Genomic DNA, 27044 nt, shown 5'->3' on the forward strand with positions numbered 1-27044 from the left:
AGAAACCTGCCATGAGTAACTACTCAACAGGAAAAAACGAAATCAGGAAAGAAAGAATTTGTGATAACTCAAAGGGAAGCTCATTACATTTCGAAGCGAGATCAGGATGCCTTAGAACACGCACCAACAAAGGGAGATATAAGAAGTAAGAAGAAGCATGTGCTTGCTGCAGTAAAGCTAGGGACACGATGCAGCATGTTTTAATAGAATGTGAAGACATCTGCGAAGCGGTCAATTTAGGCCCCACTGGCCTCCTTGAAGCCCTTGGGTTCAGCGAGAGGAGGGGAAAAGTAAGCATGTCTTAAATAGAGATTACTAAGAGGCGATCGAAAGATTGGTGGAAGAAAAGTAGGGAAACGACAGAAAACAGAGATGTACAAAAGCAAGTTCGCAATAGGTGGTCAGAAAATTAGGTTGGGGAAGTTCATATTGTTTTTGTTTCCTTTATTTCTTTTTGAACCTAGGTAGGACATTAGGCAGTACTTCAGAGTTGGCAAGAGCAATCTCTGTAGCAAGAGCTTGGTGGCGCAATCCAGCGCCCCGTTCCAAAGGGAGCGCTCTTAACATTCATCCATAGATCCACCCATGCGAAAAGTTTCGTGACATCTGCCATTAATAAGGCTAAATGAGCTGACGAGTCACTGAGCTAATCTAATCCAATACCACGAGCCAGTACGTGCTTGCGCATCATCTAGCAAGGAACCTCCATGTCGCGCATATGACCGCGCCGCCATTAAGCTCTATGTGCCATAATAACCGGTTGTGCGTAGTTGATGATCAAATGCTGTCGGGCCTAACTGTACGTGCTAAGCCCATTATGCGTTCGTGGTGTATCACGCATTCGTACTTAGAACTGGTTACGTGGCCTTCGTGGGAGAGATTATCCTCAACCAACGACGCGCACTTCGCACATTCGGCACGGCATCTGTGTCATGGTGCACTCATCCAACTGAAACTTACTCCCTCGCTTGTTATCAGCTGCTTTTCCGTAGCGTTTATTTGTGTGTACTCATAACCCAACAGACTTGTAGCTCGGCCATTTTACTAGCTGCAGGACTTTAGTACGAAAGTGAAATTGCTTGATTCGCTATTAGCATTCCGAGTGACTGTATTGCCGTGAGTTTGTTTGTGCCTTTATGTGGCTCGCTTTACTCCTCCGGGCGGGTAGTATTTTCTTTTTTCAAGTGAGGTGGTTTACTCCGTGTGGACGCAGATGGTAGTAATTTGTTCCTGAGTGGTCGTTTACTTGGGTTACCTTCATCGATAACAATAGCAATGGTGCGCGCCAGTACGCTGGTACCATTTTTGATGCGTAGGATTAGTCTTCGGCCGATAATTCAAAACTGTTGACTGGTACAACATCAGCTACAAAGCTCTCGACCAGTACCACCAGTGCACATAGAAATGAGCTTAATAACGTAACGGTTTGAAGCATTGATATTGTTACGTAGGAAGACGCTGACGAAAAGCTATTTACAAGTATATTTACAATGCAATACGCCGCAGTTGGCCAAGAGGCAACAGCCTGCGCTAGCTTCCAATCGTCGTCGTCGTCTTCTAACTGCTCGGCTCTTCATCATTGGAAATACTATGCCGTAGCACTACCCCCGGCGGCAAAAGCACCGTCCCGGAGCGACTTAAGGCCGGACTCTGAAGCAGTGTAGTAGGTCTTGAGCCTACTGACGTGCACGACATCACTAGATGCCAGAGTAGATGACGAGGTTGAGCTCACAGGAGAAATTTCGTACGTCACAGGCGTCACCTGGCGCAGCACGCGGTAGGGCCCTGTGTATCTCGAAAGGAGCTTTTCTGAAAGTCTGACGTGACGAGAGGGCGACCACAGGAGCACGAGTGCACCAGGAGAAAACTGTACGTCACGGTGGCGGGCGTTGAACTGACGCTGATGCGTGGTTTGCGAGTGCGTCAGTCGAGCACGGGCAAGCTGGCGTGCATGGTCGGCGAGGGCGATGGCGTCGCGCGCATACTCAGTTGTTGAGGTCGCAGCAGGAGGAAGTACCGTGTCAAGGGGCAAGGTCGGTTCGCGACCGTAGAGTAGATAAAATTGAGAAAATCCGAAGGTGTCGTGCCGGGAAGAATTATAAGCAAATGTGACGTAAGAAAGGGCAACGTCCCAGTCGTGGTGGTCCTTCTAAACGTACTTGGACAGCATGTCGGTAAGAGTAAGGTTTAACCGCTCTGTCAGGCCATTGGTTTGAGGATGGTATGAGGTAGTCAGCTTGTGTTGAATAGAGCAGGAACGCACAATGTCGGCGATAAATTTCGAGAGGAAGTTACGACCACGGTCAGTAAGCAGCTGTCGCGGAGCGCCATGCACTAAGATAATGTCACGCAAGAGAAAGTCCGCGACGTCAGTGGCGCAACTGGTAGGGAGAGCCCGCGTGATAGCGTATCGGGTGGCGTAATCAGTTGCGACGGCTACCCATTTGTTCCCAGAGAATGACGTGGGAAAGGGACCGAGGAGGTGTAATCCAACACGAAAGAACGGTTCCACAGGGACAGTGATCGGCTGGAGATGACCGGCAGGTAGCACCTGAGGTGTTTTCCTACGCTGGCATGGAACACAGGCAGCAACATAGCGTCGGACGGAGCGAGCGAGAGCAGGCCAATAGAAGCGGCGGCGGACGCGGTCGTACGTGCGGGTTACCCCAAGATGTCCTGCAGTGGGTGCGTCATGCATCTCAAAGAGCACAGTCTGTCGTAGATGTTTTGGCACGACAAGAAGAAGATCAGGGCCATCAGGGAGGAAGTTCCTTCGGTACAGAATGCCGCCCTGTAGGACATATCGGCGAACGGATGCGTCGGTAGGTGTAGAGCGCAGACGCTCGATGAGTACTCGCAGCGATAGGTTTCGATACTGCTCATCGGCAATGTTAGCGAAGGCAGACACAGAGAAAATGCCGTCGGCGGTACTACTGTCGGCGTCGTCAGGCTCGTCTGCCGGGTAGCGAGACAGGCAGTCAGCGTCCTTGTGTAGTCGGCCAGATTTGTAGGTGACAGAGAACGAATATTCTTGGAGGCGTAAGGCCCAGCGACCAAGTCTTCCTGTAGGGTCCTTCAATGAGCATAACCAACAAAGCGCGTGATGGTCCGTGATAACGGAAAAGGGTCGGCCATATAAGTATGGGCGGAAATTCGCAACCGCCCAAACTAGGGCCAGACACTCACGCTCAGTGATGGAATAGTTGCGTTCCGCGGGCGAGAGGAGCCTGCTAGCGTAAGCGATAACACGGTCGTGGCCACGCTGCCGTTGTGCCAGTACTGCGCCAATTCCGTGACCGCTGGCATCAGTACGGACTTCGGTAGGCGCAGAAGGATCGAAATGGGCCAGAACGAGAGGGGTTGTGAGAAGATCGATTAGAAGCGAGAATGCAGAGGCCTCGTTATCACCCCACTGGAAAGGGGCGTCTCTTTTCAAATGCTCGGTTAGTGGTCGTGCTATGGCCGCGAAATTTTCCACGAAACGGCGGAAGTACGAGCAAAGGCCTATGAAGCTGCGCACATCCTTGACGCACTTTGGAACAGGGAGGTGCGTAACAGCATGGATCTTGCCGGGGTCCGGTTGCACTCCGTTCGCGTCAACGAGATGTCCAAGGACGGTAATCTGGCGACGGCCGAATCGGCACTTCGATGCGTTGAGTTGCAGACCGGCTCACCGAAAAACGTCCAGGACTGCTGAGAGACGCTCGAGGTGCGTAGCGAATGTTGGGGAGAATACTATAACGTCGTCCAAGTAGCACAGGCACGTGGACCATTTGAACTCGTGAAGAAGGGAGTCCATCATGCGTTCAAAAGTCGCAGGAGCGTTACATAGACCGAACGGCATCACTTTGAATTGATAAAGACCGTCGGGTGTTACAGAGGCAGTCTTCTCGCGATCGAGATCGTCCACGGCAATCTGCCAATAGCCGGAGCAAAGGTCAATAGAGGAGAAATAGCGAGCCCCGTAGAGGCAGTCAAGGGCGTCATCAATCCGAGGTAGGGGATGCACGTCCTTTTTGGTAACCCTGTTACGGTGCCGATAATCCACGCAAAAGCGCCATGAGCCATCCTTCTTTTTTACCAGCACAACAGGTGACGCCCATAGACTACATGACGGTTCAATAATGTTCTTGGCAAGCATTTTGCGAACTTCGGTGTGAATAACTTGACGCTCAGCCGGTGATACTCGATTAGGGCGGCGATGAATAGGAGGGGCATCGCCCGTATTAATGCGATGTTTAACAGCTGTTGTTTGGGCCAGAGGACGATCGTTAAAGTCAAAAATATCTTGGTAGGAAATCAGAACGCGGTAGAGCGCACGAGCGTGCTCGGACGGCATGTCGGGTGCAATCATTTTCTGTAAGTTGGCGATGGTACAAGTTGCCGACTGCGCTAGTACAGGGGGATCGTCTGAATTGCCGTCTACTGAAATCTATGCTACAGAGTGATCCTCGAATGGGCAAAGTTGGGCCAGAGACATCCCGCGTGGCAGCACTTGCGTCGTCAAGCCAAAATTGATCACTGGCAGGCAGACGCAATTCGCCGTAATAGATAAAACTGTATGAGGTATTGTGATCCCGTGTGTAAGTAGGACGTCTTGCATAGGAGCCGCGATGTAGTGACCCTCGGGGACTGGTGGGGATGACACTAAGTCAACGTAAGTCAGTGCCGAAGGTGGCAAGCGAACGAAGTCGACGGAACTGAGGCGAGTATGGTGTTGTTCAGCGGGATCCAGAACAGGCAGGTTGAGGCGGAGAGTACTGGCGCAGCAATCGATGAGAGCTGAATGTGCGGAGAGGAAGTCTAAGCCGAGGATGATGTCGTGGGGACAGTGGGCGATGACTGTGAATAGCACGGCAGTGGAGCGATCGGCGAAGGAGACGCGGGCGGCACACATACCAATTACAGGGGCTGTCCCGCCATCGGCGACACGGACAACAGGCGTCGTGGCTGGCGTGATTATTTTCCTCAGCCGGTTACGAAGGTCAGCGCTCATTACCGACAAATGCGCCCCAGTGTCTATGAGACCAGACACAGAAACACCGTCGACTTGCACGTCAAGAAGGTTCAGATGAGTGGGCAACGTCAGGAGAGGATTTGGCGGCGTAGGGAGCAATGCAGCGTCATCTCGAGGCGCTGCATCGTCTAGTTTTCCGGCTGGGAGCGGCGTCCGAAGGGAGTCGGCGAATAGGAGCGACGGGGCTGGGGGGAGCGGGATTGTCGTCGTTGGGGCGAAGGCGAACGAGAATAGGGGCGGTTCGGCGCAGGAGAATCGGTGGCGGCATTATCTGAGCGGGCAGCATAGGGACGAGAAAGGCCACCTGGGGGGCGAGAGTAGGCAGTATATGTAGACAGGTTCAGGGAACTCCAGCGACTGCGACAGTGCCGAGAAATGTGGCCAATTTGATGGCAGTGAAAACAAATTGGCTTGTCGTCTGCAGTGCGCCATTCAGAGGGGTTGCGGAAACGTGGTGGGTAAGAAGGTGCGGGACGGGGTGGAATCGAAGAACCCGGGTGGGTATCAGGCCGAGCAGATGGTGTGAATACCCATGTTGGCGAACTCCTGACGGACAACTGCCTGGATCAGGGAAACAATGACTGCAGGTGCATTGGAGGGGCTGGAGTCGAAGGCAGCCGGATAGGCGGCCTCGATCTCACGCCGGACAATCCTGGTAACATCGCCAGTGTTGTTGGGACGAGAAACGTCGGCACAGGAAGATGTCGCTGGGGTGTTGGGCAGACGGGCAAACTGTTGGTCGATACGTCGGCTTTTCGCGAGTTCCAGGCGGCGGCACTCTTTTATAACTGCATCTACTGTCGCCACATTGTTAAATACGAGCAAGTTGAAGGCGTCATCGGCAATGCCTTTGAGGATGTGGGAGACCTTGTCGGACTCAGTCATGTGTGCGTCAACTTTGCGGCACAGAGCCAAGACGTCCTGAATGTACGTGACGTAGGGCTCCGTTGACGTCTGCACACGACCGGAAAGCGCCTTCTGCGCGGCAAGTTGGTGACCGTAGAGGTTGCCGAACAAGTCTCGGAGCTTTTGCTTAAGCGAATCCCAACTGGTCAGCTCATCTTCGTGCGTCCGATACCAAACTCGGTGTGCCACCGAGGTAAAAGACTACGTTGGCGAGCATGATAGTAGGGTCCTACCGGTTATTGCGGCTGACGTGTTCGTACAGGCTGATCCAGTCCTCGACGTCTTCCCCATCTTTTGCCGAGAATACGCCAGGATCACGGGGAGCGGGGAGAGTGATGTAGGTCGTCGAAGTGGCAGCAGGTGTCGGAGCCGGCGGAGTCGAGTTGTCGTCGCCGGGAGCCATGACGGAAGGCTCGACGTACCGTCCACTGCGAAGCTCCGTGACGAGGTACAGGGAACGTCCACCTCCACCAGATATGTTACGTAGGAAGACACCGATGAAAAGCTATTTACAAGTATATTTACAAGGCAATACGCCGCAGTTGGCCAAGAGGCAACAGCCCGTGCTAGCTTCCAATCGTCGTCGTCGTCTTCTTACTGCTCGGCTCTTCATCATTGGAAATACTATACCGTAGCAATATGACTGGCCTAGTGCGCATGTCCACACTTAGCCTCAATTCAATTGTGTGTGCTGTTACCGGCAAGCTAAATTTACCACTATGCAGGTTGAGCTAAGCATTGAGGCGAGGATGTCAGAAAAAGGTAAATACGTGATTGCGGTCTCGATAATGAAGTACAGAAAAGATAGTGAAGACAAAAATACATATGCCACATATACAGGACACACTTATCAATTTCATTATTTAAAGGCGCGAAGAACATAAGTACACACAACAGGACGTTTTATCCGTGTGTTTTCCGAAGTCCAACTTCATTATTGAGGCTGCAATTACGTAATTACCTTCTTTAGGCATCCTCACCTCAATGGTACGCTCAACCTACTTAGCGGTAGACTTAACTTGCCAGTAACATCAAACAGAATAAAATTGAGAAAAAAACGTGGAAATGCGCAATGGGCCAGTCATATCACTGCTCCATACCGTTACAATATTATGCTCCTTTCTATGTGCACTGTTGGTAATGGTCGAGAGCTTTGTAGCTTATGTTGTACCAGTCAACAATTTGTTATCGGCCGGACACCATTACTACGCATCAAAAATGGCTGCACAGTACCAGCGTGCAGCATTGATATTATTCTCGAGGAAAATAATCGATGTACACGACCACTCACGAATAAATTACAACCATCCGCGGCCACACTGAGTCAACTAGGGCACCCGGATAAAGAAAATACCGCGCATTCCAGAGCTCTAAAGCGAGCCACATAAGGGCACCAAAAAAGAACTCACGGCATAGTTACGTAGAATGCTAATAGCCAATGAAGCAATTTCACTTTCGTCCGAAAGTCGCACAGCTAGTAAAATGGCCGTGCTACAAGTCCGCTGCGTTATGAGTACACACAGATAAAGGCAGCACAGCAGCTGATAAGCAGCCAGGGAGTTTCAGTTTGCTGAGTGAACCATGATACAGCTGTCGTGCCGAACGTGCGATGTGCGCGTCCTAGGTTAATGAACACCTCTCCCACCAAGGCCACGCCGCCAGTACGAAGTATGAATGCGTGACGCACCACCAACGAACCGAGCACGCAGAACGCGTTATTATGGCGCACATAGCTTAATGGCCGAGTGCCCATTGGCGTGATATGGAGCTTTCTGCAAGCGTATGAAATCAATGCGACGCATTGTATGTAGCTTCCTACACGTTGCAGCATGAACTGGCACAAGTAAAGGACATGCTGTAAAATGTTTTTTTTGGTGTAATATAGGTACGCTCTGTGCGAACGGTGACTACGTTTTCCTGAACAAAAGGTGTATTTTCGAAAAGTACTTGACGCAGCATGTGTGTGATGCGAAAACAAAAAAAAAACGTCGCTTGCGGCATACTTTCGGAGGATTTGGCAGCCTCTAACCATATGATATTGGTGTTGGATAAGGCTTTCGTTATCGCCAAGAATCTGGATTTCACGTCAGTATCCTGGGTGCTTCCTATCACACTACACAAAAGACTCAATCGCAGTGAGGGCATTATTCCGTATGCGTACGCAAGATGCCTAGGTCAAATTTCTATCACTTAGTATTTGCAAACAAGGCTTCCGTACACATGAGTGGGAGCTCTTATTAGTCACATCCTATCGATTCTCTTTATACCCAGTTGAAAGGGAAGCCAAATTCATTGTATTCATTACTGTCCTTCACTGTAACGCATGCGTAATGAAGTGCACACTTTTCAACTTGCATAGAAGACGGCTTGCGGCCAGTAGAACCGCTACATGTCCACGAGCGCAGAACATAAAACAACCAAAGAAATTTCGGCGTCCTCAACGCGCAACTTAGCATCTGGCACAATTTCGCTTATACCTTCTGTTTCACTGTGATAGTATTTCATTTCCGCTTTCATATGACTTGTCTCTAGCATCGTGAAATAGTGGTGCGGTTGAATAGGTAGCACGCTGCGACACCAACAACGTTTGTCGCGTTCCAGCAGCACGTGCCACATAAGAAGACTGGGCCTCTGAGATTGCACCACTACAATCTCTGAGGTCATGCCTACCTGCACTAGCCGGCGCCGTGCCGCAGTTGGAGAAATTGAAATGTCAATTCTGAGCCTCTGCTTAAGCTCAGCTACGCGCAGGTGACAAGGAACAGTGTTCGACATCGCATTTAACGCAAATACCTAAATGTTCTGGCACTGAATGCGTGCCGAACACCGCGGAATGCGATTGAGTCTGCAAAAGTCGTGTATTCCTTCTATCGGAGACAAATCAAGTTTACACTTCGGAGACAAATCAGTTCGGAAAATGTATTGGCAGAATAATTTTACTTAATTGAAAGGTTTTAAAAAGGGGATATCTACGGAGGTTTTAACGGGGATTTCACTTTGTTATATCCAATAATCGTAATATCCCGTTTCGTTATAACGAAGTTTCAGAGTAACATGTATTTGTTAATGTCTTTTCTTACCTTCTAATTACAGGTGACTTCTCTCAGCTCAAGCAACATTAGAAACAAGCTACATTGTCGGCAGGTGCACCAGCCTATGGAACTGTCTAAGCGAGCTCCCTGAATCATAAAGTGACCAATGTGCGGTAACCTGGTCATAAAGTAAATCTCTAGAAGGTGCATTAGAAACATCTTGCTTATGCAGTGATGTTATTGTTTTAATTTATTAAAAAATCTTCGAAACCATTGGCCGCTTCAGCGCCTGATTTATGTGATTAATCATTCTTTATTTTAAGCGTGACTTTAACATGTGTTGTCACTTTTGTGGCCTTGCCAATATTTCAGTGGTGCTATGGTGGGTTGTAAGAAATAGGCCATAGGCATTGGTTCTGTCGGTTCATCCAAACTTTTCAATATTGCGAGGATTAGGAACATTCCCATTGAATTGTACATTTAGCGTGTCAGGAGCCACTCAATTCCTTTATAATTATTGCTATAGTGGAAAGGTGCATTGGGTTCCTAAATTCATGTGTGTGCCAAACATTCATGTAAGGAAAACTTCTGTGCAGCGTTGCTGGAGTCATTGAGATTATTCCATCCGCAAATCTCTAACAATGTTGACAAGACAAAGAAAATGATCTTGGGTCTCGCCAGACTATCGCATATGTGTAGTGTATGCCGTTTCTAGCCAGATCACTGAATCTCAGCATCATTTCGTTGGACAGTTCATCTGGAAGGAAACCGACACTGGATTGCAATGTTATGGCTGAATGTTAGCCTCAAGAGACTATTTAAAATGTCCCCTTTGTGCTAGTGCTTCCCCTAACAATAGTGTTCCCACTGTAAACAGACATGGTTTGTTAGTCTTGCTCTCGTTTTTGCATTTTCCCTAGCCCAATGGAAAATGGTACTTTTCGATACAATTTTAAGGGGCTGATGCTTGCAATTAATGTTAAACATTCCTGACTTGAAGTGCCGCCACTTTTTGATGATCTTGAATGGTTTGTACGTTCGTTACCTTCGGGCGGTAAATGAGCTGCAACTCAACAAATTGCTTTACATAATTATAGGGCTACGTTACGCAAATATTGAATAGGAGGTATCGTACCTTGCTCGTCAAGTCTGTTTAGCCTGTTAGGAAAACATTTTTAGGACGGCCACACGTCTTGCAATACTTCTTATAGCCGTTGCTAAAACGGCTACAAAACGTCTCGCAAAACGTTTTATAACTGTTTTTAAAACGGCTACAAGATGTCTTGCAAAACGTCTAAACGAACAAACAACAGACACTATTCCTTATCTGACGGTACATTCTACGGTCTTCACGACGGCTACAAGATGTTTTAAGACATCCGACAAAGTTTTGGTCAGACATCATCAAGAAGTCTTAAATATTTTGCAAGACGTCTCGAGGATGTCTTGTAAACGTTTATAATGATTTTCAAGACGTTTTGGTGATCTTGCCAATATGTTTTGTAGACGGCTTATAGGCAAATGTGTGTCAGTGGGTTGCAAGCCGATGGATGTTATAACCACGCAGCTACAGCCCTCACGAAACCGCCCGTTTTCATTGAATCGGAGTGCCTTCTTCGGCACATCGTTACCTCTCAAGCCATTCGCAACATCGCCACCGTCACATACATCAATCCTATCAAGCTATTTAGTCGGCGACAGCAAACTGCACTGATTCAGTGGGCGTGGAGTCGCTACAACAGCGGCAATGGCTTAGGAGCATCGCTTTCATGCTATTCACTTCTTAGCCTGCTTGGCCTTCACGGTCTGTCTCTGCAAGTCGATTGATGATATCGCCAGGCAGCTACAGCACTCGCAAATCCGCGGCTTCTCTACGGGTTCCAGTGCCTTCCTCGACACATCGGTACCTCTCAAGCCATTCGCAACATTGCCACCGTGTGGGACATCAATCTCATCAAGCTATTTCGTCGGCGACAGCAAAGGTCACCGGTTCAGTAGGCAATCGAGGCAGTACAATGACGGCAATAGCTTAGGAGCATCGCTTTCATGTTGTTCACGTCTTCTTAGCCTGCTTAACATTCACAGTCTGTCCCTGCAATCTTCTGGACGCCATCACTACGCAGCAACAGCCCTCACGAAACCGCCACTTCACTTTGGATCGGAGTGCCTACTTCAGCACATCGTTATCTCTCAAGCCATTCCAACATTGTGGACCTCAATCCTATCAAGCTATTCGGCGACAGCAAAGGTCAATGTTTCAATGCGCGTGGCGGCTGTGCAACGGCGGCCATGGCTTAGGAGCATTGCTTTCATGTTATTCACGTTTTCCTAACCTGTTTGACCATCGTGGTCTGTCGCTGCAAGCCAGTGGACACCATCACCACGCAGCTTCAGCTGTAACAAAACCAAGAATTTTCTACGGGTCTGAGTGCTTTCTTTGCACACATCGGTACCTCTCAAGCCATTCGCAACAAAACCACCGTCTGGGACATCAATCCTATCAAGACATTGGTCCGCGACAGCAAGCGTCACTGGTTCAGCGGGCATGCAAAGAGTACAACGGCGGCTGCTATTTTCGTCTGCTATAAGAGGCTTGGATTCTTGCGTCGTCATGTCCGCCATGCCCCTCAACTCGCAAGATTACTAGCATACAAAACTCTTGTAAAATCGAATTTAGAATGTGTATCACCCATTTTGAACCCGCATCACGCCAACTTATTAATGCACATGAATCACTTCAAAATACAGCAGCCCGATTAATTCCCTCTTCATATTCATACATCAGTGTATCATCCTGGATCGCGGAATGGCGTTTATTACAACTTTCACTCTGTCGCTGTGTTGCGAATCTTCGGTTATTTCAGAAGGTTCTAAGTCGAAAGCCTTTCTAGGCTCATGATGAATTTTGTGTCAGTAGACCTGACCACCGGAGTGTCCACCGAAGCGTCATCACGCCATATAAAGACAGATTAAAGAATGGAAAATTATCCACAGTAACAACTACTCAATTATAACGCTATAATGTAGATTACTTGGGGTTAATAATGACTCGAGATGACTAATAAGGACTACTAATGACTCCGAAATGACCAATATGTGTAACGATGGCTTGTAATGGCCACAGTCTATTAGATATGCCTAGACATGCCTAGTAATTAGTAATGAATAAATGCAAGGTGACTAAATATTCTTTCTTGGCAAGTTTTACTTCGACGGTGTCTCCCACCTTGATACGAGTTGCCTGAGCACCTCTACGTTTGTCTACATACTGTTTAGTTTGCCCCTGTTTCTGCGAGACTCTCTCACAAACTTTACTGTTCTGAACCGATGTGTGCTTATGCAACCTGAAGTTGCTAATATCTATCTTTGAACGAGGTTGACGACCATGAAGCAGGAAAGCTGGGGAGAGACACGTTGTAGCATGTGGCGTAATCCTATAGGAACCCAAGAATTCTGAAATGCTTTTCGAAGCATCTCGACCTTCAAGCCTTGCTACCTGCAGATGTTCCTTAATGACTCGGTTGAACCTTTCTATTTGACCATTTCCCTGAGGATAATAGTTGGAGGAGAAAAAATGAGCGATTCCCTTCTCCTTTAGGTAATGTTGGAATTGTTTTGAAACAAACTGCGGACCATTGTCCGTAACTATAGAGTCTGGCAACCCTTCACGGCTGAAAGCCCAGTCAAGAAGCTTAATGACATCATCTGTGGAGATGGAATTAGTACCAAGTACTTCTGGCCACTTCGAGTAGTAATCAACTAGGGTGACTAGATACCTAGGGTAGGACGTGTTTAATGCGCCAATGATGTCCATTCCCAATTTTCGCCAAGCCTCGTTCGGCCATTCGACTAGCTGCAATGGAGCTACATGAGGCTTTGCAGACTTGTCTGCCAGCTTACATACATGACAATGCTTTACATACTGTTCAACAGTGCTATCCATCTGGGGCCACTAATAGCGTTCACGAAGAAGCTGCTCAGTACGTACTATGCCCTGATGATTTTCATGTGCCAGCTGTAGAAATGTAGGTTCACACGATCACCACGCATGAGTAATCCATCTACAAAAGACAATTCTTCATTTACGTGAAAGTAACCTATTAAAGCATTGTCTATGTTTTTCTTGGAAGGCCAACCCTCTGCTAGGCATTTACTGACCTTCTGAAGAGTTTCATCTGTGCTCGTATCAAGTTGCATAGTTTCCTTGTCAACAACGGATGTAACTAAGGATACTATTTCTTCCTCCTGGACTACATTCTGCGAATCCTTTACTGGAAGTCTAGACAAGGCATCAGCTACTAGATTTTCTGATCCTTTGCAATATTCAATATGAAAGTTGTAATACAGGAGCCTGGCTGACCATCTCGAAATGCGAAGAGGTCGACGACCTGAGTCGCCAGCGGACAGTAATGCAACTACTGCTTGATGGTCAGTTCGAAGAGTGAACCGTCTACCCCAGAGGTAAACATGCCATTTTTCACATGCGAACAGACATGCTAGCGCTTCACGCTCTCCTACAGAATACTTTCGTTCAGTTACCGACAAAGTTCTAGATGCAAAAGCTACAGCTTCTAGCTTAGAACCATACGGTTGTTGTAACACAGCACCAACACCAACATCATATGCATCAGTCGTGACTACCACAGGCAATTCAGAGTTGAAAATCTTAATGACAGGGGAACATGTAAGACGAGCTTTCAACTGATTGAAGCTGCGTTGTGCATCATCAGACCAAGCAAAATTTCGCCCTTGCCTGAGCATGGGGCGAAGCGGTTCTACAAGTTCTGCATAATGATCAATGAACGTAGCATAGTAACCAGCTAATCCTAAGAAGGATTGCAATGACTTAATATCTGTGGGAGCAGGCGCATTCAGGATTGCCTTTACCTTGCTCTCTGTAGGCGAAATGCCTTCAGCTGAAATTTTATGGCCCAGAAAAGTCAGTTCTCTCACAGAGAACACACATTTTTCATTCAGTTTCATACCACTGTTTGAAATGCAAAGCAAGACTTCTCTTAAGTTAGCATCATGCTCAGGTTTTGTCGGACCCCATACCAAAATGTCATCAAGGTAACAGACGACATTCCTACAACTACGCAAGATTTGTGACATCATTTTCTGAAACACTGCTGGCGCGGATGCCAAGCCAAAGCAGCCACGCTTGAACCTGAATAAGCCTTCATGAGTTATGAATGTAGTGAGATCTCTACTATCTTCATTCAGTAACAGCTGATGATAAGCAGATGCTAGATCCAGCTTAGAAAAATATGTGGCACCATGATACATTTGTAATAAGTCTTCTACGTGCGGCAAAGGATACCCATCAATGACAATTGCCTTATTCGGTTCCCGTAGGTCAACACAGAGCCGGATGGCTCCATCGTTTTTGCGCACCACGACGAGTGGAGACACCCATTCAGAAGCCTCGACGCTCTCGATGACGTCGCAGTCCTCGAGACGTCGCAGTTCATTTGTCACCTGGTCACGGAGAGCCAGGGGTAGTCTGCGCAACATTGAAGATACTGGTTCCATACCTTGCCGCCGATGTATTCGGTGCACGAAGTTTTTGACTAGTCCCAACTCGCCACTGAAGAGGTGATCAAAACCCGGAGGCACACCTGTGGGGCTCTGTACTGGAGGAAGCGAAGCCAGGCAGCATGTCAGCAACGTACCGTCGATTTGTCCTCTTGTTTGTCCTCCAGACCTTGTCCTCTTGCGCTGGCGTTTGCCCTAATTCCGGACTCGCAAAACGCTATTGCGTTAGTAATCTTCTGGTGTAAAGTGACGGCCACAAACGCGCAAATCCTGGCGCCGATCGGATAGCGGCAGTCCGATGCGCAGCAACCAGTTCGCTCGTATGCTGCCTTGCAAAGGGACACGATGTCGGAGCTTGACACATTGCCAGTCGCTACGTTTGCAGTCCACATGGCAACAAAGTCGAATCATAGTGCTCGCGAAAAGACTGAGACCGAATCTGACCGCGGAGTTCTCGTCAAAATGGAGTACGTTGTAACACAAGCAGACGACACTTGCTGTGTGCCGGAAGTGCTTAAGTGTACTGAAAAATTGTTCTTCTGCATTCTCTTTATGTTACTTTCTTTTTATAAAAACAAATAAACTAACATTCCAACCATTACGAAGAACATTTGTTTACCATAAAGTTGAAAAAATTATCGATCACGCGCCCTGGTCAGCCAATCGCATAGCTCGCCCCATTGACGTCATATGGGTGATTTTTGTCATAAGGGTAGGGGCGGCTTAAAATTCCGCCGAGCAATGTGCTGCGATCGGCAGCGATGTGCATTTTTAAAATCTTATAATAAATTACACGCTTTACGTGGAGCACTTAGATGCGTCAATTAATGATCTGAAGGACCTACTCGAACGACTCAGTACTTTTGTACAAAATCGTCAAAAGCGTTTCAGGGTCCCTTTAATAGTGAGCAGTAATGACTCATAATGAATGAAGTGACTTGTAATGACTAATCATGACTAGCAAGTGGCCAATATGTCTCGCGACAACTTGTAAGGACTACAATTCATTATAAATGACTAATAATGCTTAGTAACGACCAGTACTGACTAAAGAACTGGCTGCAATGACGTGCATGATTACTAATTGTTATGATATGACCAACATATCTAACGATGGCTTGTAATGACGACAATTGATTACAAATGACTAAAAATGCTTAGTAGTCAGTAATGACAAAAAAAAGAAGAGATAGAGAAGAGACCAAGAGAAAGAGGCGAATGGTAAGAGGAGGAAGAGTAGGCTTTCGCCGTTGACCTCTTCAGAGAGATCTTGAAAGACCCTGTAATATTTCCGCAGTTCACTATGCTGCAGACTCTATACTATCCCGCCAGCCCGCACATGTTTCGTCATTCACAAATTTGCCGCTGTATTATTCACCGTGACTACTACGTGACAATATCTTTCCGAGCATTTGTGTCGCGAAATTCACTTCCGTGATATACGATGCTGTTTAAAACTTACATATTTTATTTTGGACTTTCTAGTAATCTTCATTTGCTACCCTTCATTGTACAAAAAGCGGACACTGAGGATGAAAAACACAAAACCAGTGTGCGTATACCTTTGTGAATGCCATGTTCCCCTCCTTTCAAGATTAACGCGCACTATAATTGGCATATGCCAGCGCGAGAATAAAAAGCGGCAGAGATGAAACCGTATCGGGCGCCCATCGTGTTCTTTGCTTGCTGTCGCGCCTGGTCTTGCCTTTTCGCTTTGGCGTTTCTTCTGCTTTTCTTTTTCCTACACTGCAACTACTTTTCGGTCCTACCCTCTGCACTAGACACCGTGAATCAAAGCCCGCCGTCTTCTGTCCTTGTACCTACTCTCTGCCTATTTCCAAGCCATTAGGACGTATTTCTCTTGTGTATCGGCCACGCGCATGTGGCAGCAATTATCTCCTGTAGAACCATTTCGCCCTTTTTCAAGCAAGACCCATCGGCTCTTCGGGTACACTTCCGTTCAATTTATCCGGTGTTCTTTACAACGAGACGGCTTTTTGTGCAATATTCCTCGGTACATGTGCAAATAATCGATCAGATATATTTCAGCGTTCTACCCAAAAGGTCTTACAATCAAGGTTAGCTGTGCCATCGGCTCTTCACCTTCAATGCTATTATTGAAGTGGAATGCTGTCCTAGAAAATTCATCGTCCTCTGATATTCTCGAATAGCACCGTAGGGAACAACTTACGATAATTACTAATCAGCTACACAGCATAAATTTATCTGAACCCAAAAACAGAACTTGAACAATTCGTCGAAAGTAGGGAGAAAAACCTGCTGGATAAATACTAGTACAATTGTACTAGAGCTGTAGATCTCCCCTGAAAACCAATAGATACCCAACAGCACATAGCTTCATTGATAGCGCTACAAGTGAGCATCCAGTGCACTGCAGCAACGTAGTCGACATATCACAGATTTCAAATGGCGATGAAGTTGATCTCCTGCAACGTGCTCTAGCGTTTTATCCCACGAAGAACGCAGTAAATAAATATTGACATGTCTACTTATATTTAACGGGCGACCACGTTTCGCCGCCTAACAAATGTTATCACACAGCGCGGGACGCGTCTGCATGTATTCGAAGTTTCTGGAAAGTTATCGGTGCTTCTATCCGCTGTCTGTTGTCGCCGAACCTTCTGTTATCTGATTTCATCGCGTGACTCGAATGTTGTAGAACTTTGTGGAAGGCATGCGGGTCCCACCGATTAGTCTGGAACATTCGATGGCTGCTGTATAAAAGCCGACGCACTTGACCCGCAGATCAGATTTTCGAAGATCGCCGACCGTGTTCGCCGCTATCGTTGGGCTAAAGTGTAGCCTGTTTTTGTGGGCACAGGTTCCCCTATTGAAAAAATATTTATGAGAATTTTACGAGAACTTCTCTACGCTATTATTGCTCCGTAGACTCAACGATGTCGTATGTCACATGTGTACGAGAGGACATCGTCACTGAACGAGATCGTTCTCGTATGGGTACATTAAACGAGATTACTCTCGCATAGCTATGCTTGACGAGATAGTTCTCGCACGTCTATGCTCAACGATATCGTTCTCGTTTGTGTATGCTACATGAAAATGTTCTCGTTCAGCTATGCAGAATGACACTATTCTTGTTTAGCTGCATTCTACAAGTGTTCTCATTTGTGTTGAATAAGTTCTTTTGTTCATGCAATATTTTTGGTGAAGTTCCACACAAACATCTACTGCCAACATTACAGCGAGTTAATTTCTATCACGTGAGTCGGCCGATGTGCCAGCTCGGAGACAAAGAGGACACTTTTTAGGGCACACAATTAACACAAACCATCTTTATTTTGCATCCCGAAGCATGGTGGCCAGGTGCTTGTTCAGGTCCTTCAGCCTCCTTGCCTCTGTATCCACAGTGCTCAGCGTTTTTGACACAAAGTGCTCGTATGCATCTGCAAAAAAATGTAAACAAAGCAGCCGGCCCTGTTAGATTCTAACAAGCCATTGGAACTGACATGCACAATAGGTGGCTCCACTGCAAAACTGAATGGGCTGGTTCTTGCATGATATTGTGTGTAAAGCATGAAAATCTCACAGAGAAACAGGAAAAAGAGAACACGGAGGCTTATGAGTTTTCTACCTATGTAAATTGATATTTCAACATTAACCACAGCAGTTGAAAGCAAGTGCTCGTCCTCGCATTGTCTTGTTCCTGTCTGTTAAATGTTTGTGTTTTACAAACAATATAAATGGCTGCAGAATTGCAATACAAGACCACAGAAATAGTCTAATACTTTTCGACAAGTATTTTACATTAAATGAACAAGTATAACAAGCTCATGCAAGTGAATACACAGATAGCACAGCTCTTTGCTACTACACTGCGGAATATGCAGACGGAAAACACTGCATAGATGCCAGTGCAGAATTGTTTATAGGAAAGATTAATGCACCTTTAATACTACTATGGAAACTAAATGATAGTTTTTGTGAAAGAGTTCTAGTTTAAGGCCTAAACAAGCTCCATGGCAGTTTGCATTTAAGCATCTTCTGAATACATGTACATGAGGAACACTGCAAGAAGAACGCTTTAAAAAAAGAACACGAGTGTATTTATCACCAAGGCCAACCCTTGTGTCTTAGCATATTTCTCAAAACTGATACTGAGGTGCAAGGTGTCTATATCATATTACCTTGTTAATGAAGCAAAGCACAGTGGTGCCTGGACGTTGTGAGGCTAATTCAGACGTAGAGATCAGCACCAGCACTGATCAGCAACACAGTAGTCTGCTTACACTCTTTCTGTAGGCCCAGCCACATCTGCTATAAAACAAGTGAGCTTATTCTCACAAGAGTATAATATAAAAAGTGACACTATGAACAAAGTAATTCTTATTAGGTATAAATAGGAATGAAATGCTGATATTCGCCCATAGAAAGCTTTGAGTTAACAAAGCCTGCAAGATAAGAAAAGTGCAATGTATGAGCCATCTGTGCAAAAACATTAATCGAAGGTCCCTTTTTTTCGCTTCTGTCCTCCTCGTGCATAGATGGCAGACAGGTTAAGTAAACTGAAGCAGACTGCCACGTAGAGTAAGCAAAGCTGGTCACTTCTTCGGGGAGCAGCCTATAGGCTGCTTCTTGAAAGAGTATTAGAAAATGCGAATAATGCATGTATGCATTATTCACAAGAGGCCTTGTTTCTCTGAGAATGCCACAGCCAATCACATATTTCAAATTGACCATATTAAAATGCATGCAAAGTACAGCATGGCTTTGAGGGTACCCCAGACTACTGAAATTCACATCAGCCAAGTTCAGCAAACAACACCATAATTAAGCCTCTAGAAGCTGTGCATTTTACTGCAAGATAACAGAATAATGAGGAAGAGAAAGTGAGGGAGATGGTGCCACTATAGCATAGTTCAAGCTCTATCCCACATGATGTGCTGAAGGGCAAAGAATGCTCAGCTTTTGGTTATACTCGCAGCTGTGACCACTGCACCATGTTGACTGACATGCGTAACAAGCAGTTTGTGATACCCCGTTATTACATCCTGCAACTGACGTGACATGAGAGATCAGCTTCAAGCTTGACGCTATGCTATACTAGGGAATGATAATGAACTGGCTACATTAAAATCTAAAGCAAAAGTGTTGAGCATTGTTTGCCAAACCTGCCAGCCTCTGCGCTTCATATTTTGCTAAAATTCTAGACAGAAATCCTGTGTTGGAAAGACAGCACGCACTTTCCTAAAGCTTTCTCTCAGCGCCCACATTTTCCTATGCATACATTATTAACCATTATTTACCTTGACACGCTGTACACAAACAGCACACTTGGAAAAGCAGAAACTAATCGGCAAAGTCGGCAGGTACCAAATACACGAATAGAATCTAGAACACATAAATGGCTGTGACCGTTTTGTACGTACCTTGTCAAAGCAGGCAGATCAGATGCTTTGTCGTGCTGTTCAGGCTGCATAGTGCCGCAGTCTCCTTTGTGGTGCAGAGATGCCTCCGTCTCTGGAAATTGTGACATCCCTAAACAATAAATGTTCAGCTTATTGCAATCACTGCTGAATCTGCAAACTTCTGATTTAACAACACCGCGTCAAATTGTGGAAAGCTCTCGTACAGCCAGCTACAAGAAGCTGCATCCGCTTAGACAAATTAAATGTTTCCTTCTTACATCACAGGCAGTTATTCAACGTGTCAAAGGCACGAAAACAAAGAGAACACTAAACACAAGAAATACAGGTTGCCTTGGCGACAATCTATAAGCATCAAAGTTTGCATACAAGCTAAAATCTTCTCACGAGTCAGATCATTTGGATGCCGTCGCGCGTTGACGTTAGATGTGAAAACATTTGCACAACACATCAACGTACTTCTAGAATTGTCTATAAGATTTCTTGCTGAGAAATTACGTACAGAAGCAGTGACATTCTCTGCTTGAATTTTTGTGCCCGTTCAGACCAAGCGATGCCCCGGCGCTAGCATACATCATAACAAAAAAAAATAAACAATAGAAGCTCTTAAGAACATCAATCTCGGGGTAATTTTCGTGAAACGTTTTGCTAAATGTGCACTACGATATCGAACGAACATTAGGGAATCACTGCTACTGTTTTTGTAGCTGTACTAGTCATCTTCTGCTGCGCATGACAAGGTACACTACATGAACCATAAGAATGCGCTAGGCGCCGGACTTACCTTCCGAGGCGAGCGCTCCTTCGTGTCCGTTCACGCCGCATCGACTGCACCAACAGTCCGTCCAGCGTAGTGTTGAATTGCGGTGAACTACAGCACGCGATAGCACAACTATCAGCACATTCTTCCGTGCACTGTGACCCGATGCGGGAGCGGCGAGAGTACACAAGTTTCTCATGAGCCGGGCACAAAGAAAGCGCGTGTGGACCACACTACGATAATCAACAACGGCGCACCGCAAGAAACATACAGCGAGTTAATAGCGTTGCACAGGACCCAGGGCTTAGTGATCGTTAATCCACACAAAAAAAGGAGCACATGTTCTCTAAGCACCGCGTAAATATGATCAAACGATCAGTACCACACCGACCGCCCGGGCCGCCGCAATAACGTTTATAGATCCTCTTTAAGTGCCCCAACTCCTAGCCTATGCGCACCATTTAGCCCGCTGTCGTTCCCGCCACCGCAGCGCTGCCATCGACCTCCGCGCCAAGCGTCCGAGCGTCGTCTGCTATAGCCTGGCATGGTTATGGGTGTTTGTCGCGGCACTCGGCATTTACATGGTGCTCGCTGAATAAAGCAGCAGTTATTTCTTTCTGTTGTTGTTTAAGCTGAAGTATAATATTTTACAGACACCATACCTGGGGGTGCAGGTCCGAAGAAAGGAATGAGATGAAAAAAAAGTGGGCCTACAAACCAAAGTGCGCACGCAATGTTAAAGGGACACTAAAGGTTACCAGAAAGTCAAGTTAAAGTGGTAGAGCAATGTTCTAGAACGTCTAAGGCGTCAATATAATCGCGAACAGAGCCTTAGTAACCGAGAAATTGAGGTAAATGCATGACACGATTTGAGACCCCCCAGCGACATTCCGGTACTAGCCCGATGACGAAAGCACTCCTGAAAATTTGTGTTACTAATACTCAACTACTCGTATTAAAAAATATAATTTCATTCGATTATAAGATGGAAGAAAATGCTACTTGTCTAGGTCTATTCGATTCTAAAAAAAAAACATTTTGACGTTACCCTTCAGTAGTATGGGTGGTCGAAAGGTTTCGTTTTCGCTGGACTGTGCGCGCTCGACTCTGCGCCGCACACGCTTTGGAGTTTCAGTAGTTTCGTTATCGCGTCGTGCTGTGCGGGTTCTGCTGGCTCGCGAAACTTTCATTTGGAACAAGCAGCGAGAATACCACGTCCATGTGATGTCGTGGGAAGCCCTCGTTGCTTTCCCGCTCCGGAGAGCAGGTGTCGAGGCCGCCGTCGTAGTACGCAACTACGCCGGCAGCGCGAGCCCTCAGCAGCAGGCAGCGCTCGTCAGTGCTCAAATCGCTGAAGTTGAGCCCAGCATCGCGAGCCAATTTGTCGTTGTCAGGGTCCATTGCGACAAGCGTCGAAGTTTGCGTTATAGAATGAAGTACCAGCTTATGGTCGCGCGGTTCTTCTTCCGCTAGCCACCATACTCCCGCTTTCGCTCTGCTGTCGGCTCTCTCTTGGCTCTGTTTCTGGCCGCGCGTTTGCGTTTTGCGCAGAAAAGCCGTAGCGCCGCCTGCGGACGCCGTTCTACTCGCCGATGGCGCAACGTCACTATGAGACCATGATGTCAGTACTCCTCGATCGGAGGGCGGGCAATTTGAACTGCGCTAGAGGTACGCGGACGCTTCAGAATCCATTTTCCATTAAAATAAGTCTCTCCTTGGCACGAAACAAGCGTTTCGAGGTTTCTGGGATGGTATTTCAACAGTCCACGTTGACTTAAGAGTAACCTTTACTGTCCCTTTAACGCTCGGTGACCCACACTTCGCCGGTACTAGCGTCTCCGTGAGCGCAAAACTTGGACCGGACGCAAAAGACCTCGACCGCCAGCCACGTGCACGAGGACAGTAACAAGGCACACGCAGTGAGAAAATATAATCGGCTACAGCACAAGAAGCGCAAACACCCGCAACTAACGTGCACATGTCAGCAGAGCAGCACCGCTCACTTGGTGCAGAGCTCGACCGCAGCGCCCTCACAGTCCCAGGAACAAGTCGCGCCTTGCTCGAAAGGAAGAGTCGTGCAACTGAGAAAGTAACTATAAGTCTCGGTCCGAAATGAGGGGAAATGTCTTTTGTTTACGTCGCCGTCTGTGGTTCCGGTAACCGTGATCGCATAGGTAGCGTGCGTAGTACAGGCGTATTATTTCAATGTTCTTGCGTGTTTTAGGCGACCTTTTTGAACAACTTTGCTGACATTGCTTTCAACAGCGAGGACAGCCTGTGGAGCAGCGCTATCAACCGGACAGGGCCGTAAAATCTGTTTGAAGTTCGCAGCACATCGTCGTTTGGTTTGTGAATGTTAGAAGGTGTTCGTGTTTCTCAGCGGCGTAATCTACGACAGATTTAGCGTCGAGTGGTGTACACTTTGTTCAGGCTTGTTGCGCGCCGTTCTACGGATGGGTACTGTTAATGAGTAGTGTTGCTTGTGCTTCGGAAAATGGTGCCACGCCGGCGGGATTTGCTTTCTTGTAAAAACATCCGTACCGTCTTTGGCGAGTGCTTTCGGAAACTGCTCGCCTTTTGTGCGTGTGTGTGTGCGTGTGTGCGCGCGCGCGCGCTTCTGATATGCGTCAAACGCGTAGGAACGTCCGTACAGTCTTTCGTGAGTGCTTTCGGAAACTGCTCGCATTCAGTCTGTGTGCGCGCGTGACATTCGTCGTTATTGCGATTTGCAAAGGTGTTTTTCATTTGGTGACTGCGTCCGCGAACGCCAGGATGTGATACACGTTCGTCAAAGACCCTGCTTCAGTGTAGGGTCACTTACATTTTGGTTGCTTGGAGGTCAGCTTTCAACACATGGCAAGGCATTGCAGTGCGCTTAACCATCATTGGCACACGAATTGCTTTGTCAATTCTCCTTCAAATTCAAATTCAGTTTTGTGCAGTATGTAGGCAGATAATGGTCACCAAGTTGCGACGCTCATCTCGTTTTTTGCCTCTGCTGTGCACATATGAGGATTTTTTACTAGGTCAAGCTCTCTTAGCAAGTTGTGAAACACTTAGTGCAAATAATTTTTCACAGCAGTAACTGTGATCATGACCACAATTGATCACATGACATTTTTAGGGATTGATATTGTTACTACCATATTTATTTATTTTTTTGTGACAAAGTGCGATGAATTTTGACTGCTATTTTGGCTATCTGTTCACCAACCTATTACACTGTTTTGTGGTTGTGCTTTTTATTTTATATGGGGGCATGCATGGCCAATCTCATGCCTACCTTCTACAATTTGACATAAACAGGCACTAACATGCTCTTAGCAGATTGGCATTTGACAGTATTGTGGTTGACACACTTGGCTATTTGGAAAATATGCAGGTTCAAGTTCGCCCATTACTACCTCTGACTGATATCTCTGATGCAAAGCAATATTATTAGGATGTGACAAAGTGCATGCATAATTTGTCACTGATCAAACTGCCTGCAATAAACTTTGCCAACTCGTCCTTGTTTGAAGTGTTTCCAATGTGCTATACACCAGAACACCGTGAATTCAAAGCGCGCCGCCATATTGATGAGCGCCGGTCGCGCCATCTATCCCAAGCGCCGCGAAGTAGCAGGCCTGGGCTGCCACGCCGGGAGATGCGACCCGGCGCGAAAGCGAAACTTGGGCTTTTTAGCTGGGCGGAAGGCGTGTTTCGCGTTTTTTCTAGCCTGTCATTTTCGCTGTCTCGATTCAATCAAACTTCAAGACCTCATGCAAGTCCACAATGGCCACACTGAGTGATGTGCAGACTGCAGAAGCGAATACATCGGGTAACCACGTAAGCACGTAACCTGTGAAGAATTTTACAGCACTGTGTTGGTGCCACATTTTATTAAAGCACGCAGAACATTGTCCTCTGCACTTTCAGTTTGGTCTTGTTTGTCATGGTCACTACTGGGTTGGCCGCGTTTGGCAACCAACTGGCGAGGTCGTTTGACTGCCTGATTAGCAGACGCCTGCCCTTCACCACCTGCACATTGAAAACAATATATATGTTATAGTAAGAAGGGCTCTAGTTCTTTCCCATGCCATCACTGTTGCGAAAACATAAAGTCCTCTCAAAATGAAATAGAAAATGCACCAGGCCAATTGTATCGTGCAAACCCTTAAGAGTACAACATTAAGAACACAAGCCTACAGTACTCGAACAAGCAGCATGTGATGCTAAACCTGCACTCATTGGAAAATGAGGAACTACAGTAGTTATAATGTTCAACTACATGTGCAGTCAAAGCCCATATAACAGGGCGAGCATGACGGATGCAGGTTTTGTACAGTTGCACAAACCATGACAGGGCACATAAAATTACCATCCCTACTTAAAGCTGCATCATCAGGGAAGCCTTTGGTACAAGACAACAACCGCACCTGCATTCCAAAAAAATTAGCCCCACCAACTGCAGCTACCTGGTATCAGACCTGTTTCGCTTGTGCGAGGCCATATCGGATTGTTAGCGCTCCCTTAGAAAACAGTAAAAGAAACTGGTGAGAACGAGCAAAATTTTGTTACAAAATACAACAATAATTAAGCACCTTATTTTCCTCGCCTTACGAACGGAAAAATTTTGCGCTTTGCCCTGCATAACAGCCCGCACGCAGTTTAGAGCTCAGGATGCTCAAATGAATTCGTTACGAATGACACCTGCAACACCAGCTCGTAAAGACAGGCGCGCTGCAAGAACGCTTTCGGCGACGAGCAGTCGTTGTTTACGTTTTTGTCGACGCATGCTACGTGACGAGCAGACTTCGTTTTACCTTCATTAGCAATAACGCTCACCAGCAGGGCAACATACTATCGTTTACAACTTGTCGTTCACGCTTATGGTCATGCCGTGCAGCAGCTGCAAGTATCGCTAACCGCAAACTCAACTGTTCCGCTTAACCGTCGGGAGCTCTGCCTGAATGAAAACACAAAAAGGCTTGCCTTTTTGTTATAGCCAAGGCGAAGCACCGGCGCGGGATTCTGCTCTGTGGGCTTGTCCAGAAAGTGCTCGGAGCAAACCTGCGTGTTACACATATTACGTTCGTACGGCGCAAAGTTGAACGTGGCACCAAAATATACACAGATAGAATACTCACTCGTGCATTTTCACTGGGTTGGTAGTTCTTCCTATTCACTGCAGCTATCCACCGGTGGCGCAGCTTGTCATTCTTCGTTGCGGATGGAAATCGGTGCAGGCTGAAAACACCGCACTGGCACGATTCCCTACGTGCATTGTGCTCTTCGCAAACAGCGCTAAGCAACCTGCTCCTTTTCCGCTGGTTATTTTGGCATCCAAACACGACGCAACGATGCCCAGATGACTTCTTGTACTTTGGATTCGCGTGAACGGGCACATTTCCGCACTTTGGAGTCCTAGAGCTAGCGCTAGCCATGTCTGCTGGTCGCCGGCGAACACGCTTTGGCAGCCCAGAACAAAATGGCGCTGGTCGACCGGGCAATCCGGGTGCGAGAGTATGCGTTCGATTATCCTGGGTGCGAGGCTAGCGTGTTCTGGTCTATAATCCATTGCCAGATTATTTTATTGCGTGCACAAACAAACGTATAGCATTTTATTATGAAACTTTGATGGTACCTGACTCCTATATTGCAATAGAATCTTAGGCAGATCTACTCTGAACAAAGGATTCATTCTCTGATGATAGCTTTCGACAATATCATGGCGCTATCCAGTGCCTATTGGCTGGTCAAGGAATGCGTCATGCAAAGGCAGTAGTATCGCCATAAGTTCATCCGAGAATATGTCCCCAAATGAAAATCATTGCATGAAAAGTACCGACACCAGCTTTGATGGGGATGTATATGCGTTCGTTGCATGAAATTCCAGAAGTTGAACTCTGAACATCTTATTTGCTCTGTAGTTTATGCTGGTATATATGTGTCACAATGGTTCAATCTGATCGTACAGCACATTGATCACGCTCTTGCATGTACTACAAACGACTCATCATAAACCTCACTGTCAGTAATGAGCTTTTGTATGCACTACGACTTGAGTACACACACTTTGTATGCAATTCATTGTCATCCTCAAAGATCAAGTTGCTCATACGACTACAGTGCGTACACATCACACGCCACCTCACACACGTCATACATAATCTCGTCAGGTCTACGCAACTTATCGCATACATGTCATACAAGCTCTACGCATTCTTATCGCACATCGCATAAATCTCGTGCACTTCGTAAAAGTCTGCGTAGCACATCATACAGATCTCGCTCGTTTTCAACGAGATTTCGTTCAATATGCATTTCATATCGTTCATTTCTCGTCAAATCTGTGCAACATGCATACATCTCGTTCAATTTCTCGTCAAATCTGTACGACATGCATA

At 46.7% G+C, this 27044-nt stretch overlaps 1 protein-coding gene and 1 long non-coding RNA gene across 4 annotated transcripts in view; one reads left to right on the forward strand and one right to left on the reverse strand.

Annotated features, from left to right (window-relative positions):
* The window catches only part of LOC129386005 (chymotrypsinogen B-like), a 717527-nt gene that overhangs the window by 510702 nt on the left and 179781 nt on the right, over window positions 1-27044 (forward strand). The window contains exon 8 of one of the 3 annotated variants that reach the window (XM_055073202.2): window positions 9017-9228. The exons of the other annotated variants lie outside the window; for them this stretch is intronic. Coding sequence (XP_054929177.1) covers window positions 9017-9106 — 90 coding nt within the window. The 3' untranslated portion in view covers window positions 9107-9228. Of the gene's footprint in view, window positions 1-9016; window positions 9229-27044 lie in introns of those variants that run through there. 3 annotated transcript variants of the gene reach the window in all.
* LOC126535556 (uncharacterized) lies at window positions 17790-21062 on the reverse strand. Its single transcript, XR_008613473.1, has 4 exons — window positions 20680-21062; window positions 19899-19989; window positions 18657-18783; window positions 17790-17915 (listed from the first exon to the last, which is right to left on the reverse strand). It is a non-coding gene; the product is annotated as an uncharacterized lncRNA (long non-coding RNA).

The sequence above is a fragment of the Dermacentor andersoni genome, chromosome 7 (assembly GCF_023375885.2).
Source record: "Dermacentor andersoni chromosome 7, qqDerAnde1_hic_scaffold, whole genome shotgun sequence".
Lineage (NCBI taxonomy): Eukaryota > Metazoa > Arthropoda > Arachnida > Ixodida > Ixodidae > Dermacentor > Dermacentor andersoni.